The 22,308-nt window shown below is 39.7% G+C and overlaps 1 protein-coding gene across 20 annotated transcripts in view; it reads left to right on the plus strand.

Moving 5' to 3' along the window:
- LOC131690525 (myocyte-specific enhancer factor 2) overlaps positions 1-21,556 on the plus strand; it is a 334,753-nt gene extending 313,197 nt beyond the window's left edge. For 18 of the 20 annotated variants that reach the window (XM_058976381.1, XM_058976382.1, XM_058976383.1 and 15 more), the window contains one exon: positions 11-21,556. In XM_058976381.1, the coding sequence (XP_058832364.1) occupies positions 11-171 (161 nt within the window). In that variant the 3' untranslated portion in view covers positions 172-21,556. The remainder of the gene's footprint in view (positions 1-10) is intronic. The other 2 variants (XM_058976378.1, XM_058976389.1) reach the window with 1 other exon arrangement.
- The last annotated feature ends 752 nt before the right edge of the window (positions 21,557-22,308 follow it).

Consider the following 22,308-nt stretch of genomic DNA (forward strand, 5'->3'; position numbering starts at 1 on the left):
AGTAACGTAGGTTCCCCTCTGTTTTCAGGTTCCGTCACACCCACCAATGCACCTTCACCGGTCGACATCCGGCACATCTCCGTCGGTGGTGGTCACCTGCCCGATTACGACTCTCCAGTGTCCTCGAACGCCCATAAAAGACCAAGAATATCCGAGGGTTGGGCCACATAGCCCTCGAAGGGTGGCGGCGGTGTCCAGCAACAGCAGCAGCAACAGTGTTTCCTCGACGACAACTCTAACCAGATCCAGCTGGCTAACGACATGGGTGGCGCAAGTGGTGGCGGTGGTGGTGAGAACGATTTTGCCCGGAAGTTGCAACACCAGCAGCAACAGCAACAACAACAGCAGCAGCAGCGAGTATCATCCTCGCAGCATCTCCATCCATTCTATCAAAGTGCGTGTGTCAATAGTAACAGTAACAGTAATAACAGCAGCATCGGCGGCTATCCCAGCCAGTCCACATCCCCGTACGCCAACGGTGGCCACATGGGCCACCATCATTCACCGTCGCCGGTTGGTATGGGGCATATGCATCATCAGCAGCAACAACAACAGCAGCAGCAGCAACAACAACACTACTGAGTGGAGGATAAGTGTTTTAGATTAGGAGGAAGAAATGTGATTCAGTCACCACCAACAGAAGAGATTTTTTAGTTCGATTTGACGAAAAAGCGATGAGGTATGATTGGTACTTGAAGAAGTATGAATGATCATGAACGAGTGGGTGTGTAGAAAAGGGTAAGAAATAATAAGTGTGCTACAACTGTGTTCAGGTTGTAGCACATGACGTCATCTTAACTTATTGTGTTAATTGTACATAACCGAAAGGAGGGAAAAGAAAGCAAATTTTCTTTTCAAATCAGATTAGTTTATTTTTAGATGAGTTTCGTTTCGATAAGTGCAATAATATATTTTAAACACATTACTAAAGAACCAGTTTTAAGTGAAACTTATAAACAGTTTGTACAAGAAACTGTGCTGAACAGAGGAAACATGTGTGTTTAACTCACTGGAAAATCACTAGATTAGTACCGGACCGTAACGATAGACAAGCCATTAATTTAGTCAGAATGCTAATTGGTGTGGTAAAAGAGTAGTAAATTTGTTTTGACCTAACCAGAATAGAAACCTTCAAAGCGTAAAGATGAGACGCGTATCATAATCACGACGGAAGGCGTAAATTTGTGCCATCAAACTCCGTGGTAGCTGGACGAATGTCTCGCTATTTGTGTTGGTGTGGTTTCCCCTTTGTTGTAGCCGATCAACTAAACAGCGAGCCTTTGCTGTACAACCTGCAACTTATCTGTTTACATGTGAGATGTATTTGGTGTGAAATCACGTGTGAATGTTATCTCGACTGCTACGGTGAGTAGATCACCTCTAGTTGAAACCTACCATTTTGTGGATCTGAAAGGAGAGTAAAAAGAAGGATTAAAGTTGTTCAAAGGTTTCCAAAACCTTACCCGAACCCATGTCCACGTGTTACTTGTTGAAACTCTCAAAGATCGTCGTTTAAATGGATACTGCGTAGGAGCGATTCCAGTAGAGTCGTCTGAGCAGCAGATCGACCGATCGCCAGAGATAGTCATTATTTACACAGTCAATTTACCAAGCCTACCAAGTGGGCCCAGAACAGGTGCAACAATCAACAATCGTTCATTCATACAAAAGAAGATTATCTTAAGCTAACATCACACAAACACATCCCCAGAGAGAGATATGGATTTTAGCCGACGAACGGGAGCTGGATTTGATTCAGCAGTAGGTAGGTTGGTTGTTTTTGTGCTGGTGAAACATGTGCTCAAAGATTTCAAAGAAATGAAAGATACCCCCACTTTTTCACAAATTGGAGATACAGCTTACAACATTGCTAGATGAGTTTTGACTTACTACAGCACAAAATTTCAACTATTCGATATATAGGTGGAAAATAGAGCTTGAAAGCGACGAAACATGCTTATGGCTTACAGATGCACTACAAAGTCGAATAATGAACAGAAACTGCCGGAGAAAAGTCATTAGCAGGGTAAAAACAAAATCTGTTGTAGTGGTGCGGAAAAGATGGTGGCATTCTTTAAAAACCAGTATATGACAAACTAGCTCATGCCCTTGTGTTTCTCTGAAAACAGTTTTATAGCAGCCCAATTTTTCAACGCCTAGAATTTTTCTCAAAGAGCTGTTACAATTGTAACAAACAATTCCGGAGAGGAATCCCACATCCTAAACGAAAATATTTTTGGCCTCTTATGTTCAAATCTTGGATGACTACATTCCTAGGATAGGTAGTTGTTCAACTTAATCCCATTCGGACAGTTTGTTTGAATTGAAGTTGGCTACTCTTTTATAGTTGGAACTGTACTGCCCGTAATCGTAAGTCAGTCCCATGTAGATGGTCCCATAGAACATGGGACTGACCTGCGAATATGGGCAGTGTAGACCCTAGCTGCTTTAGATAGTGGTATCGTTCGGAAAGTCATCCGGAAATTACTTCCTGCAATTCAATGACTCGAAGTTGACTCAAACAGACATACGTAAAGTGCACTCTTCTTAGTCAGATGTTCATGTTCGAAATGTGTATTCATAAATGAAGCGGGCGTCTAAAACATAGTAGACAAACAGTTGTAGGCGGCGTAGCGATTGATACAAAGCAACTGGAGCGCAACTGTTGAACGCGTGTAGTAAACAGTCGAGCAGATATTAATTATTAGACACTGATTTCTTACGTTTATGGATTCAAAAGTCTACACAGATTTTTAAATTATTTCGACTTAAACGTGTGTTAACTGTTATGTACTAATTGGTTTATCGTATGGTAGCATGGTTTTATAACTGAACGATTTCTTAGGGCAAATCTTTAAAATTTCACGTCGCTAAAAAAAGTACAAATTGATACAGTGTACGTACACCGACAGGCTGTGTTCTTACGTACATGACAGATTCCTCAGTGTACAGATAGACTTTAGCTTTTCCCTGCACTGCAGCTATACGCATAACTGTCCCATGTTGCCGTTCACGAACAAATCCGGAGTCCTACAAATCAACAATATGGCAACCCTCAAGATGATGAATCTGCCTGTTGAACTTTTAAAATCTCAAGTTTACACAACGGACATATGAAACCCGGGATTTGTACCAGGGTTTGGCTGAATTTCAAAGATAAGAGCCACAATGTTACGATACCCGTGTATGATAACACTATAGTTGAGAGGTGGATTTCATCGGTCGGTACCTGAAATGCTGTGAATTGTGGTCAGGAAGGTGATCTCTCGAATAAGGATACTGATGTTGCCAATTTTTTCGGAATCCGGAGTTGAATATCGAGGTTTGTGTACTATGATCTGAATTCGGAGATTTGCATGCAGGGAAAAGGAACTTTGTACAGCCAGGTTTTTTAACGATGCGTACCGCGTAATTGGAATCCGGAAATTGGAATTGGAAAATCCGCGTAAAAAAACCGAGTTAATTGGAAAATCTGCCTAAAAAGCGCGTTAATTCGAAAATCCGCGTAAAAAACTCTCAGCAAAAGACTCACGGATTTCGCAATTAACACGGTTTTTGCAAAAATATTCCTTTTGAATGCCAAAGACTTAGAAGATTTTCGGAAAGATGGAAGAGACTACAGACACCTTATATAACAGACTAGCAGAGAGAAAAACAGTAAAACTAGCAACCATGGATGTAAACTGGCATCACGAAGCTCCCATAGAGTACTTGACAATCTGTAACTGTATTAGTGTATTCGACGATTTGTTTTCCTCCACCTGTCATAGGTGGAGATAAACAAATCGAAAATAACTTTTCAGTCGGATTATTCTCATGATGGAATCTGACCAACCGGCATTGTACGTCTTCGGAATGACTTTTACAGCGACAAAAAGAATTTCAGCACCATTATAAATACTTTATGCGAACTATTTCAAATGTTTAAATTGGCTGACAGTTTTACATATGACAGCTGGAGGAAAACAAACCACCCAAGTGGTGTGAGTGAAATGATTTGCATAGAACTCTATAAGCTTTGCATTGGGCTTCCTCTTGTACTTCCCCTCTCAAAACCATCATGCTCGTTTGGCTGCACTTTTTGACAGTCCGTTTGGCTGCAATTTTTGACACTTCGCTAGTCTGTGTCTAAAGTGTCTGTAGAAGAGACGAGTCTGGACTCCTTCCCAGTCAGAAAATTTTCTGGCAGAGACCGCTCTGCTAGATTTCTGTAAGTCTTGGTTTGGCAGCCCTGTCAGATTTCTGCGCGTGTCCTGTCGGGTTAGTTGAGCTAGGGCGAATTCGGTTTCGCTCACGTTTTCTGGCAAATTTTGACAGAAACCGAGCTAAACCCTGGCATAATTCCGACATAAACTGTGCAAAGATCCTGGCAATTCCTGCCTGGTAGAATTTAGCACGAATCGAGCAAAACATCTGACAAAGATGTGGCAGGAAGCGTGCAGAGATCTTGGCCGCACATTTCTGGCTGGATTCTGGATAAAAGTGAGCAGCATCGGTTGGTTTAACCACTTCTGTCAGAAACGGTTGTTGCATTTGAGCGAATTCGTTGCCAGATTTCTAGCACAAATCGCGCAAAATGCTCGCAGAAACTCTGCCAGCATCAATTTCGCTTTGCCCACCTTTTGCTAACTTTCTGCTTGCCACGCTGACCGCGCAGGAGCTGGAACATTCTGACGCGAAATTGGAACAAAAACGACCCCCCCCCCCTATTGTCATATCTTGGCATAGCTTTCGACGAGTCTTGATTCGAGTTAACAATATCCAGTCGCTTTTTTGGTCCGAGGAACTGTGCTTCATAAACGCCAGTGGCTGACCTAGGGACATGAAGTTTCGTTTTAAATTTGCTATAGAACATTGCACAATAACGCAATCAAAGAAAAACATGTCAGTTTAGCCAGCTTGTTTACAAGGCGTTAAAATATTAAAGCTATTCGAGCCCAGTTCCTCGTACTATGCTAAGACAAGACATGACAACAGGAGGGAGGGGGGGAGGGGGGGTTGTGGGTCCCCACAAAGAGAATAGGGAAAGAGACGAAGAGTGAAAATCAGTCAAAACGGCAACACTCCATTTATGGTGATTTCAACACTAGAATTTTGGCAACCGCTTCCACAAGCAGCACTTTAAATGACTCCTATTATATTTTGAAAAGAAACCGTATGTCGATCGTTGGATTTGTTTATCAAATGATGTGCATTTTGAAACAATATAATTCTAAAACTTGTTTTTACTAATACATATACTCTGGAATGCACCTTAAAATCATGACTGAACTAAATTCTGACGAAAATTCAAATTTCTTTTTTGATAGATGTACAATACTTATCTCCTCCAACTCAGGCATGAGTAATGTTTATTTACATTGCACGATTGGTCTGCTCAATTGAGATATCTGACGTTTAAAATATTCACACTGATATCTTACATTTTTATACTACCGCCCTCCCCTCGAGCCCAGAAGCGGTTTGTTTTCCTCCCAATTCGCCGTGCAATCGATTTGTTTTCCTCCCAATTCAAACGTCAAAACGGCACAATACCAACGCAGCTGGATAAGTCTATAAGGTATTTTCGGCTTCGCACTATTCGCCTCTTTCCCTATTCTCTTTGGGTCCCCATTTTGGCTCGAATCAAAAATTTGTCGAAATGTCTATTGACAATAGGTTCATCCGAAGCGTTCATTTGTATTTACATTTTGCTAGTGTTGCCAATTTTATTTTGGTTTCACCACCCAATATAGCTGTTGTGCCAGCTCTTGTTTGTCCGGCGGACACTTCTTGTCAGGGCGGCTTAGGTACTTCCACCGGAATTTTGGATTTTCACAACTAATGGAACGCAAACAAATAAATTTTATCGTCACCTACTCTATCTATCGTCAACAACTGTTGGTGCTCGCCGGATACCGTCAAAAAATGGGCATATACACTGTACGGAGTGTATACTCAAAAAGAGGTATATTTTCACCCACTTATAAATTGTTACCCTGACGGGTGACACGCCACATTGCTTTTACGCGTGCTGTCCGACTTTCCTACAGCTCAGTCGAACTAAAGCTAGGTATAGCCCCTACGTTTGAGTAAAACGGGCAAACTAGTGGATCACAGGTTTGCTTACTTCCGACGGCGGGTCGGCGGCCACCTCGTCAGGCGGATCTTCAGCAGTTTTGCTACGATTCGATTCCTAGGCTTCGGTTATGCGGCTAAGCCGCATCGTACTAGTTCACCTTAAACAGAGTTTCATGAATAGTATCGGATTATTGCCGGAAATTTCCTAAAATATAAGCTGGAAAATGAAAAAAAAGTCTGGTAACGCTCCAGCTCTCCGTTGAACTCTAACGATTAGGTTTCACACAACCCGACATAACCCCACAAAATGAGCCGAATGAACCTCGTTTGACAATTCTTGGTGGTTTGTTTACTTGTCAGTTACGTGAGTTCGAATGAAACAGATGAGCACCCGTTGCACTCGAACTCACGCAACTGACAAAGTAAACAAACCACCGCGAATTGTCAAATATGAGCTTCATTCATCATGAGTTGATTCGTGTCGTCATCTTGTGGGCCCGCATTGAGTTCTTTACGCTGACGTCACAAATGAATTCAATTGTTCATTTTTGACAGTTCGCTTGTACTGTTTACATGGACTTAGAAAAATTCTTTGCGAATTGCATCGTGCAAATATAGTCGTCCACAAAATTTTTTTAAGTCCATGTAAACAGTACAAGTGAACTGTCAAGAAAAGTGAGGTTAACTGTGTCCGTAAAGAACCTAATTTTTGGCTCGAATCAAAACTCGTCGAAATGTCAATTGACGATAGGTTCATCCGGAGTGTTCATTTGTGTTTACATTTTGCTAGCGTTGCCAACTTTATTTTAATTCCACCACCCAATATGGCTACGGCACTTTGCTTTTGCACGTGCTGTCCGACTTCGCTGCCGCTCAGTCGAACTTCAACTAGGGATAGCCCCCATGTTTGAGTAAGCCAGACAAACGAGTGGATCACTTGCTTCCGACGGCGGGTCGGTGGCCACCACGCCCGGCGGATCCTCAGCGGCTTTGTGCCGCTTCGGTTCCTAGGCCTCGGTTATGCGGCTAAGCCGCATCCTACTGGTGACACCTTAAACATAGGTTCCTGAAGGGTATCGGATGGTTACCGGAACCCAGTAAAGTTCAACCGGAAATGAGCCGGTATTCTGGTTGGTTCTAATTAGTATTCCGGCTCCAATGATACAATCGATTTTAACTAGAATCGGTTTTGTCACTGGAGCTGGAATACGAATTAGAACCAGCCAGCATTCCGGCTCGGCGTAACTGGGAAGTTTCCTAAAATTTCATTTGGGAAATAAAAATTTTCTGGCAAGTTTGACGTTATGGAATAAACTTTGTTTATTTTCGCCAAGTTTTGATTCGAGCCAACAACATCCAGCCGCTCATTTTGTGGGGTTGCGTCAGTTGGTATAAAACCTAATTGAATTCTTTACGGTGAAGTCACAAATGAAATCGAGTGTTTATTTTTCACTGTTTACATGGACGTAGAATAATTCTTTGCGATTTGTTGTGAGTGAATCAAGTTGTCCACAAAAAATTATAAGTAATTGTAAACAGTACTAGTGAACTGTCAGAAAAGTGAGTTAACCTCCCTCAGTAAAGAACCTAATTCGGCAGACTTGTCCAGTTGCATTGATGTTTCAGTTTGAATTTGAAGAAAAACAAATTGTTTACACAGCGAATCTAACAAACTACTTCTGTGCTTAAAAGACGCCTTATTTGACGTCTAGCACACCTACACATTTGTAATGTGTATAGACATATATGTATACGAAATTAGCCATGCACACAGCGATTCTCCACCTGATTTAACCTCATTTGGCAAAAATTCCACCAGATTTAACCTCAATCTCGCACTAACACAACTGCACATGGATCAATCCATTATTGGCTCGAATCAAAACTCCTCAAATTGTCATTTGGGTCATTAAGCCATATGCTGTTTTCGATTTTTTCCGATGCAGCTGACGCAATCGAACTTTTTTTTTTTCAGATTTTTGTAAGCAAAATTACAAATATTTTTTTTCGGATTTTCTTCGTACACAGAAAGAAAAAGTATACAAAACAGCAAAACAAAATTTTACCCTATAAAACTCTCATGCTACTGCTGGATATCGATACTGCTGAGGAAAGGGAGGCGAACCGTTCCTTCCGACGGATTCGAATAAGCGGGCCAAATACGCATGTTTGTGTTCCAGTGGATTCAGTTATCAAATTATTCAAAAATTCTAATTAACGTTAACATAAAGGTGACAGAAGGGCCAGATATACGACAAAAGTACGCATCTTTTTTGGAATACCTGTCAATTGACTACATATCGATTGAATGTTGAGTCTAATAAATTTATAAAAAGTATTCCAATGCATCAATGAACTGGCAATTCAATATTAATTCTTCACAAGGGCTAAAGAAACTTTTGTAAACAAATTGTTTCGCTCATTATTTCGCCGCCGAGGGCAAATTCATGAAAAATGCTCATTAATCTACGTTTTCACCCTTCGTAGAAGTAATTTCAAATGTTTTCTGTGTTGAAATTAAAACAATTTAGGAGAAATCAGCAAAACAAAAGTTGGTTTACAAATCTCATTAGTCCTTTGCAAAAGTTCATATGGAATTATAGTTTTTCTAACAAAGAGCAAATCGCGCATTTGCGAATTATTGAAATTGGATTCTATGACAAACTTAATCCAGTTATTAGTGTGGTTTATGACCTTGAATAATTTGATTTTTCAAATAAGGTGTGATCTGGTTCGTCTGGAAAGATATTGTCAAGTGCATCTTCCAATAGAAAAATCTAGAATTCTTTGTTATTAACTATATGCTAGCACCACCAATAATCTTCTGAAGCACTCCGCCTAAGCCAGTGTGAACCAGTCCTCCAGCACAAAAACAACCAAACCGACTCCGGGTTGAACGGTCGCATAACGAAAGTAAAAATCATGATACTCATTACCTTAAAGCACGAAACTATACGGTAGAACAAAACCGAGTGTTGCGGTTATAGAAACGTAACCGAGGAACAGCAGCCATTGATTGGTTGGATGTTGCGAAAAGTATGAAGAAAAAAAAGCACCAGAAGGATAGATGAGATAAAAACAGAAAACTTTGTGAAACATATCATCGGATGCGTGGCGAGTGCTGTTTTTCAAATGGTGCACCTTGTCGCATGTTCGCATAAAAGGACGAAGAAACAGGAGAACGCCCGTAGAACTTCATTAAATTTTGAATCTGTATAATATCAATTTAAAACAAAATGAAGCCCAAACGAGAATGCACTAATCACAAAATACAAGTGCAAGAAAATAAAGAAAAAACTAAGTAAAACATAGTTTGTGTGCCATTAATAGGATTACCTACAGAGAGAAATATGTATATTTTAAATTAAAGAGGATTAGTGATCGTGAAAGAAGAAGTAAACATTAATGTTAGGGAAATAAAATCTTGTTTTCTTATGTTTCGTGATAAACTGCTACTAGTACTACTACTATTACTACTACTACTACAATTATTGCAGTAACAAGTACTGCATTCTAGTACGTTGTTTGAATCATTTGATCCTCCCCTTTTTTTAGTGAGAGAGTAAACGCATTATCTACATGATGATACAGGAGGAAACACACACACACACACCCATATTAATATTGGTTTTTTGCTTTTGATTCACCCTTTGTTTCGTTCTAGTTTGTTTGATAGTGTAGCGGATGGTAAAGAAAGAGGGGGTTAAGCAAGCGTATGCGGGAACGGTGACCGAAACAGAATGATATTTATTTTTAATGAGATCTTTTTTCTTGTTTTGTTTAATGTTTTGGAACATGACTTGAGCTGCTAAAGTTGACGCAAAAAAAAAAAATTAAAAAATGAAAACAGTGAATTAAACTCAAAATGTAAATTATTTATAGAGCAGAAAAATCAGCAATTGACAGGCCAAATATAGAGTGTGTTGATGAGCGAAATTAAATGAATTCTGTTGAAACAAAATGAAGAAGGTTGGATTATCACTTTCTGTTAGTCGATTAGAGTTGTATCTTAGCTTAAATTTCCTTTTTTTCCAGTCATAGGATTAGCAACATTAATTTGAAATAAAAAAGAAATGACTTTTACAATGAGATTGATTTTAGTTTGTTTTCTTCTGTTATTTTGTTGACACACCTTTCGATCAGTGTTTTGTTCCAGGAAAGTTAAGGCAAAATGGTAAGAGAGTAGTTCAACAATTAATTGTAGTCTAACAGCCAACATTTGGTAAGGTAAACAACATATATTTTGTAGTAGAAATAATCCATCCAAAACCGAACGCAAACTAATTGCAGAAAAAATGCTGTTCAAATGAAAGAAAACGAACAACAAATTGGTTTTCACCCACTCACCTGTTAATGTAATGTAATGTAAGTGTAGCATGATGATAAAAAAAAATACTAACAACTGTCGACTCCTTGCTCCTTAGAGGAAATAACCGGAAGACGGTTCTGAACCGCGTAAAAACTTCCTAGAAGCGTGCATTAGTTACCAATGTCAACAACAACAAAACAACCAATGAACGATCGAAAAATGCCACAAATCGATACCACTCAAATGCCTACGAACCACAAACTAACTAACACTAACCAACTGACAGCTTGAGAAACTAACACAATACTAACATTTTTAAACGATAAGATAACAATGGCTGAGCAAACATTGAAAGAACATTCCTTATAGTGTCCATCTCTCAAGTGTGAATACGATAGGCGATGAGAGCATTTGGCTGCAGGTGATGCGAAAAAAGAAAACAACTTAACAAGTAAATAAGCATGAATGTTAATTATTACCTCCACTTTGTAGATGCCTTAAACACAGTGCCTATGTAAGTAAACAAAAAAGAAGAAAACATAAGAAGAACGGAGAAAATCGTATCTGAAAATCACATTCACACACACACACATACAGAGAGCTGCTGCAGCATAGCATGAAAAGCTGAAATCAAATCACTACAAACAACCAACGGATAGATTTCCATTGCAATGTTAAAGTAATCGGTTTTATTCAGCGTTTAGTGATAGCCTGAGCATCGGAATTCTGGCGTAATCAAGCGCGTAATTTCATCACAGGCTACCGTTACTACCGCACTAGTTGGACGGATTTCATTCGTGCGCACGTTGTAGTGGACAGCAGAGTTACAAATATTCAATTTCGTCTAATGAAAATTGATCATCTTCAGCCGCATTCATTTTCAATAATCGGTGACGCTACTGAAAACGTCGAACGAGCAAACATGCCCATTCATTCAATGCAGGCTTTCATTCGTCTCCGATTATTGCACGAAGCGAACGTGCAGCAACGAATCGAACGCACCAAAGTAGGCCCTGGCAAAATGTAAGTGATGATAATTTTTCTATTATATGCTTTACCAACATTTGAAAATATTTACCTAGATAATTAGTGAAATGAATTTTTTGTACGATATTTAACTGAATGAATAATATGGATTTTTGAATGAATATGTTTTCTACTCACCACGAGTCGCATCAGACCTCAAAAGAGAGCTTGGATTATTTTTAACTCTGGTGAACCAGCCTATGACTCGGGCTATAACCGTGCATATTGTGGACTTTCGCTTTTGAAGTAAAATACTTTCAATATTTCTATATGGTGTCTTCGTTTCAGAATTTTTGGGCGAACTTTCACCCGTTTTTTAAAGGTGACTATTTACCGATGCACTGATTGAAAAAATAAATGGATGTTTGCGCTATTTGATTGGAATGCACACCAATTTTGTAGCTAATTCCATAGAATGTACAATTGGTGCAAATAATAGAAATAATGGATTTTTTGAAAACAGTAATAGAGGTACCGCGTGTGCATTTGTATCATTCGTCGCTCACCTACCAAACGGGCAACATTATGACTGTAACGCCCGGATGGTACGATAAGCTGTTGAACACTGTTAACCGCGTTCGAAATTGCACCCGGTTCTTTGCTGTGTGTAAATCTTACCGTGTGCGCGATTTGGAACAAACTAGTATAGAAATGCTATGGAATCGTGTACCCACGATAATATGCAAAGTGGCTGGGTAGGGTGGATTTGGATTGAGTTCAGCACAGTGTAGGGTGCGACGTGTGTGCTGCTTGTGAGTTCGTGTAAGGAAAAAATATTTTTAAGCTTGTGTGTGCGTTGAGCTGATAATTCTCATGACAACATGCTTCTGTAGGTATTTCGAAAGTATGGGCGGACTCAACTGGGTTTGAGATTATTTAAAGGCGGGTGTTAGTAGAAGAATTTGGTGGGTTAGCAGCTTGAGCAGTGACCAAGTGAAGGCACAGAATGATGTTTGTTTTTATCAATGGTTTGCAAACGAAGTTTGCTGGTGATGTCTCTGTGATGGCGGCCCGAATAGAAATGTACAGTAACAAAACCATGATTTTCACTGTGACAGTACAGTAATTTTACAATAATTTATAGTAAGTTTTAGTGTTATGCTACAATACAAAAACAAACTTTAACGTTTTTACAGTAAATTTCAACGTAAAATAGACTTTTACAGTGAAAAAGGGGGTGGTTATGTATCTTAACATTTAAAAAATCAATTTTTCTCCATACATTTTTTTCTCGAAAACAGTAAAATTTAGTGGGAATTCACTGTATCAGTTTTCTGCTGAACAGTGAAATTTATTGCTACATGAAATTTTATTGTAAATCTACTGTGAGAACTTGGCATCGAACAATGTTGAAACAGTAATAACTATAATATTTATTGTTTTATGATTGTTTGTAGGGTAAATGCTATTGTAAAATTCTATCCGGGGGTGGTTGAGAAAAAAGCCATCAAAGCGACAGTGGCGGAGTGTTTTTTTTTAGCAGAGACTCGATGTAATTTGTTTTACATTAGCAAGATTGAATCTGCAAGCATGATGTACAGTTAAAATCCAGCGATGATCGAAGATGGTGGCCACCGGTCAACGATGCGATAAGTTCTACGAGCAAAATTTCATCGCATCCAAAGAAAAGTAAACGAGACATCCGTTTTCGCTATAGGAAGAACGACGGTCGCGTCGAGTACTGGAGCTCGTACACTATGATGTATGTGGGCCTATGACGCCAACAGAATGGGATGGCTACCAATAGCTCGTCATCTTTATCGACGATTGGTTTTGTGTCTAATCCATTCGTGGTGCTACGGCACTTCGAAAAGTATGGACGCGCAAAATTTGGAGTTAGAATTTCTCGTTTTCGTTCGGACAGCGGCTGGGAATATTTCTGAAAAGATTCACTGGGTCACTTTTTAACTAGACCGCCGCTAGTTTAATCATTGTCCAATAAAAGGGCATTTGAATGTCAAAATTTTATGTCAAGTTCACTTTGACAATCAAACAATACTTAGAGATGTGAACAGATACAATGGGCATATAGTCAATGCAACTGGCCCTTAGAGCTATATGATAATTTAATCAAGAAGAAGAAGAAAAAGAAGAGGAAGAGCAGATGCAATTAAGTGATATGTCTGCTCTGGAAAGGTTTCGACGTCTGCCAGTCGGTGTAAATAGCGAATCAAATTCATCAGTTGAACCGAGGGTGTGGCCCAATCAGTGAATCACGATTGTATATAGTACCTTATTGTCCTGAGCAGAACGGCACCAGCTCGTTCTATGATATTTGATTGCGAATTTTGGGGCAAAGCAATGCAAATCGCTGCTTTGTTAACAAATAGAAGTCCGGCTAGCCCTATTGATCAGAAATTGATCCCGTATGATCTGTTCGAAAGAAGAAAACATGATGTGTCAAAATTTCGAGTGCTTGAATCAGAGCTACAAATATTCAAATTCATTGAATGGAAACTGATCATATTCAGCCGCATTCATTTTCAATAATCAGTGACGCGGGCCCCTATTGGGTTCTTTACTGACACAACTAACCTCACTTTTCGCTTGTACTGTTTGCGGACAACTAGATTCGCTCGAAGCAAATCGCAAAGATTTTTCTAAGTCCATGTAAACAGTACAAGCGAGCTGTCAAAAATGAACACTCGAGTTCATTTGTGACGTCACCGTAAAGGGCTCAATTATTGGTTCGAATCAAAACTCGTCGAAATGTCAATTGACGATAGGTTTATCCGGAGTGTTCATTTGTGTTTACATTTAGCTAGCGTTGCCAATTTTATTTTGTGTCCTTCACCCAATGTCGCTACGCCACATCGCTTTTGGGATAGCCCTTATGTTTGAGTGAGCCGGGCAAACGAGAGTTTGAGTGAGCCGGGCAAACGAGTGGATCACAGGTGCGCTTGCATCCGAAGGCGGGTCGGTGGCCACCTCGCCTGGCTCCTCAGCGGCTTTGCGCCGCTTCGGTTCCTAGGCCTCGGTTATGGTATCCCTTAAACAGAGGCTCCTGAAGGGTATCGGATGGTTACCGGAACCTAGTAAAGTTCAACCTTAAATAAGCCGGAATTCTAACTGGTTCTAACTCGTTTTCCGGCACTAGTAACACAACCGATTCTGACTAGAATCGGTTGTGTCACTGGAGCCAGAATACGAATATGAACCAGCCAGCATTCCGGCTGAGCTTAACTGGGAAGTTTAGTAAAATTTGATCTGGAAATAGAAATTTTCTGGCAACGCTCCAGCACCCCGTTGAATTCTAACGATTTCACCACCCCAGCCAGGTTGACGATATGAAATGAACTTTGTTTACTTTCGACAAGTTTTGATTCGATTCAACAACATCCAGCCTAGGTTCATCCTGCGTGTTCATTTGTGTTTACATTTGCTAGCGTTGCCAATTTTATTTAGTTTCCACCACCCAATGTGGTCGCTACAGCTCAGTCGTACTTAAACTAGGGATAACCCTTATGTTTGAGTAAGCCGAGCAAACGAGTGGATCACAGGTGCGCTTGCTTCCGACGGCGGGTCGGCGACCACCTCACTCGGCGGATCTTCAGCGGCTTTGCGCCGCTTCGGTTTCTATGCCTCCGTTATACGGCTAAGCCGCATCGAAATGGTAAAGTTCAACCGGAAGTTGGAACCAGCCAGCATTCCGGCTGAGCTTAACTGGGAAGTTTTCTAAAATTTAATCTGGGAAATAAAAATTTTCTGGCAACGCTCCCTCGCCCCGTTGAACTCTAACGATTTCGCCACCTGGGAGCAAGATTGACGCTATTGAGATATCTGACGTTTAAAATACGCACACTGAGATCTCGCATTTTTATACTACCGCCCTCCCTTTAAGCCCAGAAGACGTTTGTTTTCCTCCCAATTCGCCGTGTAAATGATTTGTTTTCCTCCTAATTCAAACGTCAAAACGGTACAATACCAACGCAGCTGGATAGGTCTATGGAATGAACTTTGTTTACTTTCGAAAAGTTTTGATTCGAGTCAACCTGGGACGGGACATGCGGATAGATGTTTTCTTTTCCCTTTTCCATTCTTCGTTTCTAACTGCTCACATACGCTCTCATTCTGGATCACATATTGCTCACAAGCTTTCTCATTCTGGCTCACACTGGTTTAAAGTGACGTTTCATAGCTGGATCAATTTGACACTCGTTTTTTTTCCTATCCGCATGTCCCGTCCCAGGAGCCAACAACATCCAGCCCAACTGAAAACGTCAAATGGATCAATTCCATATCAATATTAGAATAGGGCTAATAAGATTTGTGAACAAATTTTTGTTTTGCTGATTTCTCATAATTTGTTATATTTTCAACCCAGAAGATGTTGATTCATGCGTATCTTTCATGAAATTCGACTCGACAGCGGAGTAATGAGCGAAATAAGTTTGTTTATAAAAATCTCATTAACCCTTTTGAAGAGTTGATATTGAATTGCACTTTCATTCAATCGAAGACTGCATATCAAGAAGGCTGGCAACTCTGTTCAGAATCGGGAGACTGCTCTTTAATGCATTTCTTGCTTGCGAGGTAACCCAGCAGACGAGCATTCGCAAGAAAAACTTCCTGGAATTGCGCTGCATACTAGATGAAAGCTTGGGTTCCTCGCGAGCATTATCGCTCGCGTTTTTGCTTTGCCCGGATGCGAGTGATGTAGAACGCTAGGCATGTTATTCATACACGCTCGCGAACTCCCGTTGTGTTCGTGCTTCTTGCTCGATTCGCAACACTGTCTCCGATTATTGCACGAAGCGAACGTGTAACAACGAATCAAACGTATCAAAAGTAGGCCCTGGCACAATGTAATCGATGATAATTATTATTGTATATTCTTTACCAACATTTGAAGGCATTTACCTAGATAATTAGTGGAATGAATATTAATGTATGATATTCAACTGAATTTTTGAATAACACGGATTTTTGAATCAATATTTTGTCTATTCATGAGTCGCAACCGGTTCATTTTCAGACGTCAAAATAAGCTTCGATTGTTTTTAACTCTGGTTTGGATCCATTGACTTATTTGACGTCTATGACACCAACACAGTTGCAATGTGTATAGACAACATACATACCCAAGTAACCAATAAGCATTATAACGTAGCCTAATATCTGCTTTAGATCCACATATAAAGCAGTCTTATAGAGCCGTGAAGCCCTAAATACTGATATAATGCTAGTATTATGCCAGAAAAGGTGATATATAGTGCTATTACTGTGCAGAGATTGACAGCTCGTTTCTGCAGTACTAATGCTATTATATATCACTAGCGCACAAATGTTAAATTTGAAAGCCTTACCTTACATTGGCACTACTAATGCTATTAAAAAGCTTCAGCTGGCTGTCATTGTCCGGCATGGTTTTAAAACCATTTCTTATGTTTCCTTTCGGTATGATGAGCAAAAAGGAAAAAATTTAAAATAAAATATTCTGTTTAAAACCGTAATTGACTCTCTTCTAATGCATTGTAATGAATATCCTTAATGGAGGTACCTTGCCTCGTCCTTCACGGTAAGTGCGCTGCGTTTGCTGCCTGGACTATATTGCATATGTTCGATTGAAATGAAATACGCCGAATATTATCTTCAAGAAGAGTTACATAACAAATAAACCCACAGCATTACAATAGCATTATATCGGTTTTCTATTTGCTCTATAATGGCACTAAATGCACATGTGAAGCTTACATGCTTTAAAGGTCCTTGAAGCATGTACGTGTTATATCAGCTTTATATACGCATATAGAGCAAGCGATAATGCTATATTTCGGCTGTACATTTATGCATTATTGATGCTAATATAGAGCTTTATTGCATTGTTAATGCTGTAATAGAGTTTTAATGCAACACTAGTGCAAATGTATAGCCAATATAGCTAATGGTTACTTGGGTATAACGCTATGTTTACAATTCGCCATCTGATTTAACCTCATTTGGCAACAAAACAACCCGATTTAACCTCAATCTCGCACTAACACAACTCCACATAGATTAGTCAATGGTTGGATGTTGTTGGCTCGAATCAAAACTCGTCAAATGTAAACAAAGTTCATTCTGTAGCGTTAATCTGGCGCCCAGATGGCGAAATCGTCTATTTCCCAGATTATGTTAGAGGAAATTTCCCCCTTCAGGAACCTCTGTTAAGGTGCAGCAGTACAATGTAACTGAAGCCTACCATGCTAGCCGTGGCCAATCAAGACCGGATGCTTGTACACCTGATGGACGTACGCACAGCTTTTCTCAGCGGTAACCTGGGTGAAGAGATTTTCATGTCGCAATCTGAAGGATTTATGGACAGTGTGGATTCAGTATGTCGTCTACGAAGTCTTTTCACGACCTCCAGCAGGTATCCAATGCGTGGAACGATCCCTTCCATCAATTCATCGCTAGGCTGGGATTCAAGAGGAGTGGTCAGTGTCTGATATTTGCGAGGCGCGAGCGATAAAACGGTCTACCTAATCTTATACGTAGACGATGTTCTGGTAATCGGATTTAGCTTGAATGAGATACAGATTGCTAAGATTTGTCGATCAATGGAATTCGATATGACCATCACTAGTTAAGTCACTGGTTTCCTTGGTATGCGGATTGAAAGAAATATTGACAAGCGTATCTTGATCATTATCCAGCCTAGATACCTCGAAGAATTGTTAAATCGTTTTAATATGGCTGACTGTAAACGAAGCAAAGTGCCGATGGAGTTTCATCTGAAGAGTCGCAACGTTCAGCGAAGCCGTATAGAGAGTTGATAGGTTGTTTGATGCACGTATCCTTGTCAACTCGTTCAGATCTTCTTGAATCGGTCCACTTCTATAAACCGTTCCAAAGTTGTCCTGCTGAGGAATGTTCAGTTTCCTAGTTTTTCTTCGCGTTGTGGTCTGAACACGGCAGTGTTTTCGTTATACACAATATTGCACCCGTCTATTTTGCTCGTTGTGCCCATTTGTGTAGGTATGTAATAGAGACCTCAACATCTAAGTAGGAGTTTTCCCACTATTTGGGTTCTTGTTTGTCCGGCGGACCCTATTTGTCAGGGCGGCCTAGATGCTTCTAGCTGAATTTCGGATTTTCGTAAACAAACTAATAAAAGCAAACTAAACTTAATTTTACCGTATTTATCTCTTTTATTCTGTACACTTCAATGATGCTGTTGGTGACGGAAATGGGTCGCGGTTTGTTACCGCTTCCGATCGGTCGTGATTTCCAACGACCGCATTCTTCCTGCTGCGAATGCTGGTTGTCATTGGTTGTTCCCGCAGCGGTTATTAGCTTTTAACTAGGAAAGTGAGCAAGGCTTCTTTGTTGCAACCTCCCTAGCAAATCGTTCAGCAGCAAGCGACCCCGGAAGTCACCGAAGTGCACTTCCCAGGGGAAAGCTTTGCACCCTGCTTCGTTCTTGGAAATTGACTGTTCAGGAGACCTTAGCTCGTTTGACTGATCCTTCACAGTGAGAACGGTCGGTGTTCGGTTCCTTGGATTTCAACCGGAGACGCGAGAACGCTCCTTTACGGTTAGCTGTCCCAATACGGCGAACCAACACCACACACATGAGTACCCGAACCTCGGGTCGGCACTTTTCGACGGGGATTTTCACCATCGCATACGTGCACTTTACACCACTGGTTACTTGGCGGTAAACTGTTTTGGAAAGAAGCGGTGTGTGAAGGAGACAGTTGCGGACCACGGCATCGAATACACGCCCTGATTAGTTTTGTTTTTTTTTCTGGGACCGTTTCCCGCGTTAGAATAGGTGGAACAAAATTCGTAGTGAATATTTTTTGCGGCGTGTGCCCTGTTGCCTCGTGTGCGAACGGGGTTATTCTCCCTGTATTTCAAACCGGTTGCGCCTTTGTTCCAGTACACTTGTAACAATTGAATCCGTCCAACGTAAACCGAACATCTGTTGCGAACAGACCGTACACCCCAAAATGTTGTGATAAAAATTGATCAATTCAAAATGCTGAAAACTCAGCAATTTAAATTCAACCCTTTGTCAGATTCTTTTTGTTGAAAATTCCGCAATTTAGTTGTCAAAGTGACAGCACAACCACCGATTGTTCAGTAATCCAGCTCAGATTACTGAAAATTCGGTCAATTGACTAGTCCATGTGCAGTTGTGTTAGTGCGAGATTAAGGTTAAATCGAGTGGAATTTTTGCCAAATGAGGTTAAATCAGATGGCGAATTCTAAACATCGCGTTATATGTATGTTTTCTATACACATTGCAACTGTGTTGGTATCCTAGACGTCAAATAAGTCAATGTGAAGTCATTTTGACAAATCAATTGCTGACTTTTTAGCAACAGAAATCTGTCAAATGGTTGAAATTAAATTGCTGAGTTTTCAGCATTTTGGATTGCAGAATTTTTATCACAGCATTTTGGTGTGTAACATACCCAATATGCACCTCCATCACAGAGTCAACTAGTGAGTGCATTTGTCAGATCCACATAATAAACACTGCAGAAAAAAATCACAAAATATTTAGATAGTACATATAAAAACGATAAAACCCGTTGATACAAATTGTCTACAAAGAAAGGAAACCCGTTTCTTCCCCATCTTCCTGAAAATGCCCTTAAATTAATTAAAAACTAACAACAAAAGAAAAGTATAGTTTTGTACCATGTTGATAAAACAAGAACAAGAAATGAGAAGAAACATTAGAAAGTAAGTGAAGAGAAGAAAATGCCATTCGGGACCACAAAGATCGCAGCGGAACGCTGGAGCTGTCCAAAAAAAACTACGATAAAAATCGATGGAAAGAAAATGGAAGTTACCACATACCCAAATACATATACTAAAACTCTCAAATTAAATTGGAGATTAAAAAAACAAACACGTGATGTAAGGCGAGCCATAATCAGGCACACTATATACAACTGCAGCACCCTTAGCCGCGCGTAGGTTCAAAAGAGTTCTTGCCACAGCTAGAGAGAAAAAGCATCTTTAGAAAATCATTTTTAGAGGACGGTACCAGGGTTTTAGATTGGGAAATCCAACGTATCTTCAACTAGGTTTTGGACAACATGTGCCTGACAACCGCAGCAAAGTAGATGAGCCAGTAACCATTTAGTGACCAAAGTATGATAACAGATTAGCAGCGAAACGGGAACACCGATCCCGCTATCACTAGGATCGGGATGGGTCACTTCCGTTACCACGTTTCAGGTCGAATCGAAACCAGTTCGATCTCTCCGCTGTGAAGTAGAATGTTCCTTTTGTTCGTTTTGTTCCGTACATGTAAAAACTCCTCTATTGAAAAAAAATGAAGAGCTTATTGTGTGTATGTGGAAAACTCACAACCCGCAAAAAGAAATTAGTCAAACAATGTGTTGTCAGTGGTCACACATTTCGTTGTTTCCGGAAGGAGTAAGAAAATAATTTAAAAATAATGTGCTAATTGTGATCCTTTATAGAGAAGAGTGCTGGTTTGGTTTTCCCGTTTTTTGATACGTTCCCTTTCCGACTAGTTCAATACGTACCTTTTCGTAGATGGTTAACTAGAGTAAATAAAGTTAGTTGGTCTTTAGAGCGAAAGCCAAGCGAGCATGATAGAGAACAAAACAAAATCACAAGTCGGTTATAATGAAGTAAAACTTACAACAAAAAAAAAACTGTACCTTGTAATTACTGCGACTATGATAGCCAAGCATAAAGAAGATTATAGTGAAATACAAATAAAAGTCGTTATGTTTCTGTTTTTCCTAATGTAAAGTAAAACTGATGAGTCCTTATGATAAGCTAGAGAAAACTGTAAACCGTAAGAAAGCAGCCACTGTTATCGTCAATATTTATTTTACTAAAAGATACTCGAAAGAAATATGAATGAAAAAAAAAAAAAACAAAAGAGATACTAGCATAAGGTAAGGAAAAAATAACATTCAAACAACAAGGTATCAAGTCCGGAAACTGTAGTACTTAAGGGACGAAAAAAACAGAAACTGAATATTTGCAGATAGAGGAAAAAAGCAGAACAAACCAATGATCGTGTTTGTGGAAATCAATTTGTCAATCTAATTACTAACCTTTTGCCCAACTACAGTCCCCATGTATATCCCCACATATACATGTGTCATCGTACAGGCATGAAAGTGAGAGAAAATTATAAAAAAAATATTAGATGTATATACACGAAACATTATAAAATCTGTACGGATTTGGTTTCTTTATCGAATATCACTGACCTTTTGGGGGATAGTTTTTATCAAATCGCTCTAACTGCACCTCTAAGAAAAGGATATTTCAAAATTGCCCAATGAATGTTTTTGATAAGACGGTGTTTGATGGGCGGTGTTCGACAAATCGGTCAACTGGTATCCATTATGGGACCCATGTTGGCCGATTTTAAGCTAATGTTTTGAGCTTCTTTTTTCCAGGTGACACATTTCAAACGCGAAATCAAACTGCAACCAGTAGTGGTGAAGTCATTGTTGATTACCAGTATCGCTACGAAACCTTGTCTTGAACTGTAGCAATTACCAGTGGGATGGCAGTGAATGATTTTGTTTAAATGTGGAATGATGAAAATTACATTCCTCATTTTCCTGAACTACTACATTGCCTGTAATAACACAAATTCCAATATTTTTTATATTAGTTTCAAGAAAAACAAAATTAACAATACTAGATTATTACTTTTAACAAAAATACGCAAATTTTAACATATGAAAATAAACATTTATTTGTTTGAAATTTGAATGAATTTTCTTTCCGTGTGGCCGAAATTATCCGATGTCTGTATGAGATTGTTATTTCAACTGGTTTTATTCTTGCATCGTTTAACAATAAGATATCAATTGCTACACCGAGGAAAAAATACTACCGAAATTCATAAGAACTACTTATGATCTTGCGCCACAAGTTTCCCATATAGAAAACATAAGCAGTGAAGCGCAGGACCGTCA

Source organism: Topomyia yanbarensis, chromosome 3 (genome assembly GCF_030247195.1).
Source record: "Topomyia yanbarensis strain Yona2022 chromosome 3, ASM3024719v1, whole genome shotgun sequence".
NCBI lineage: Eukaryota > Metazoa > Arthropoda > Insecta > Diptera > Culicidae > Topomyia > Topomyia yanbarensis.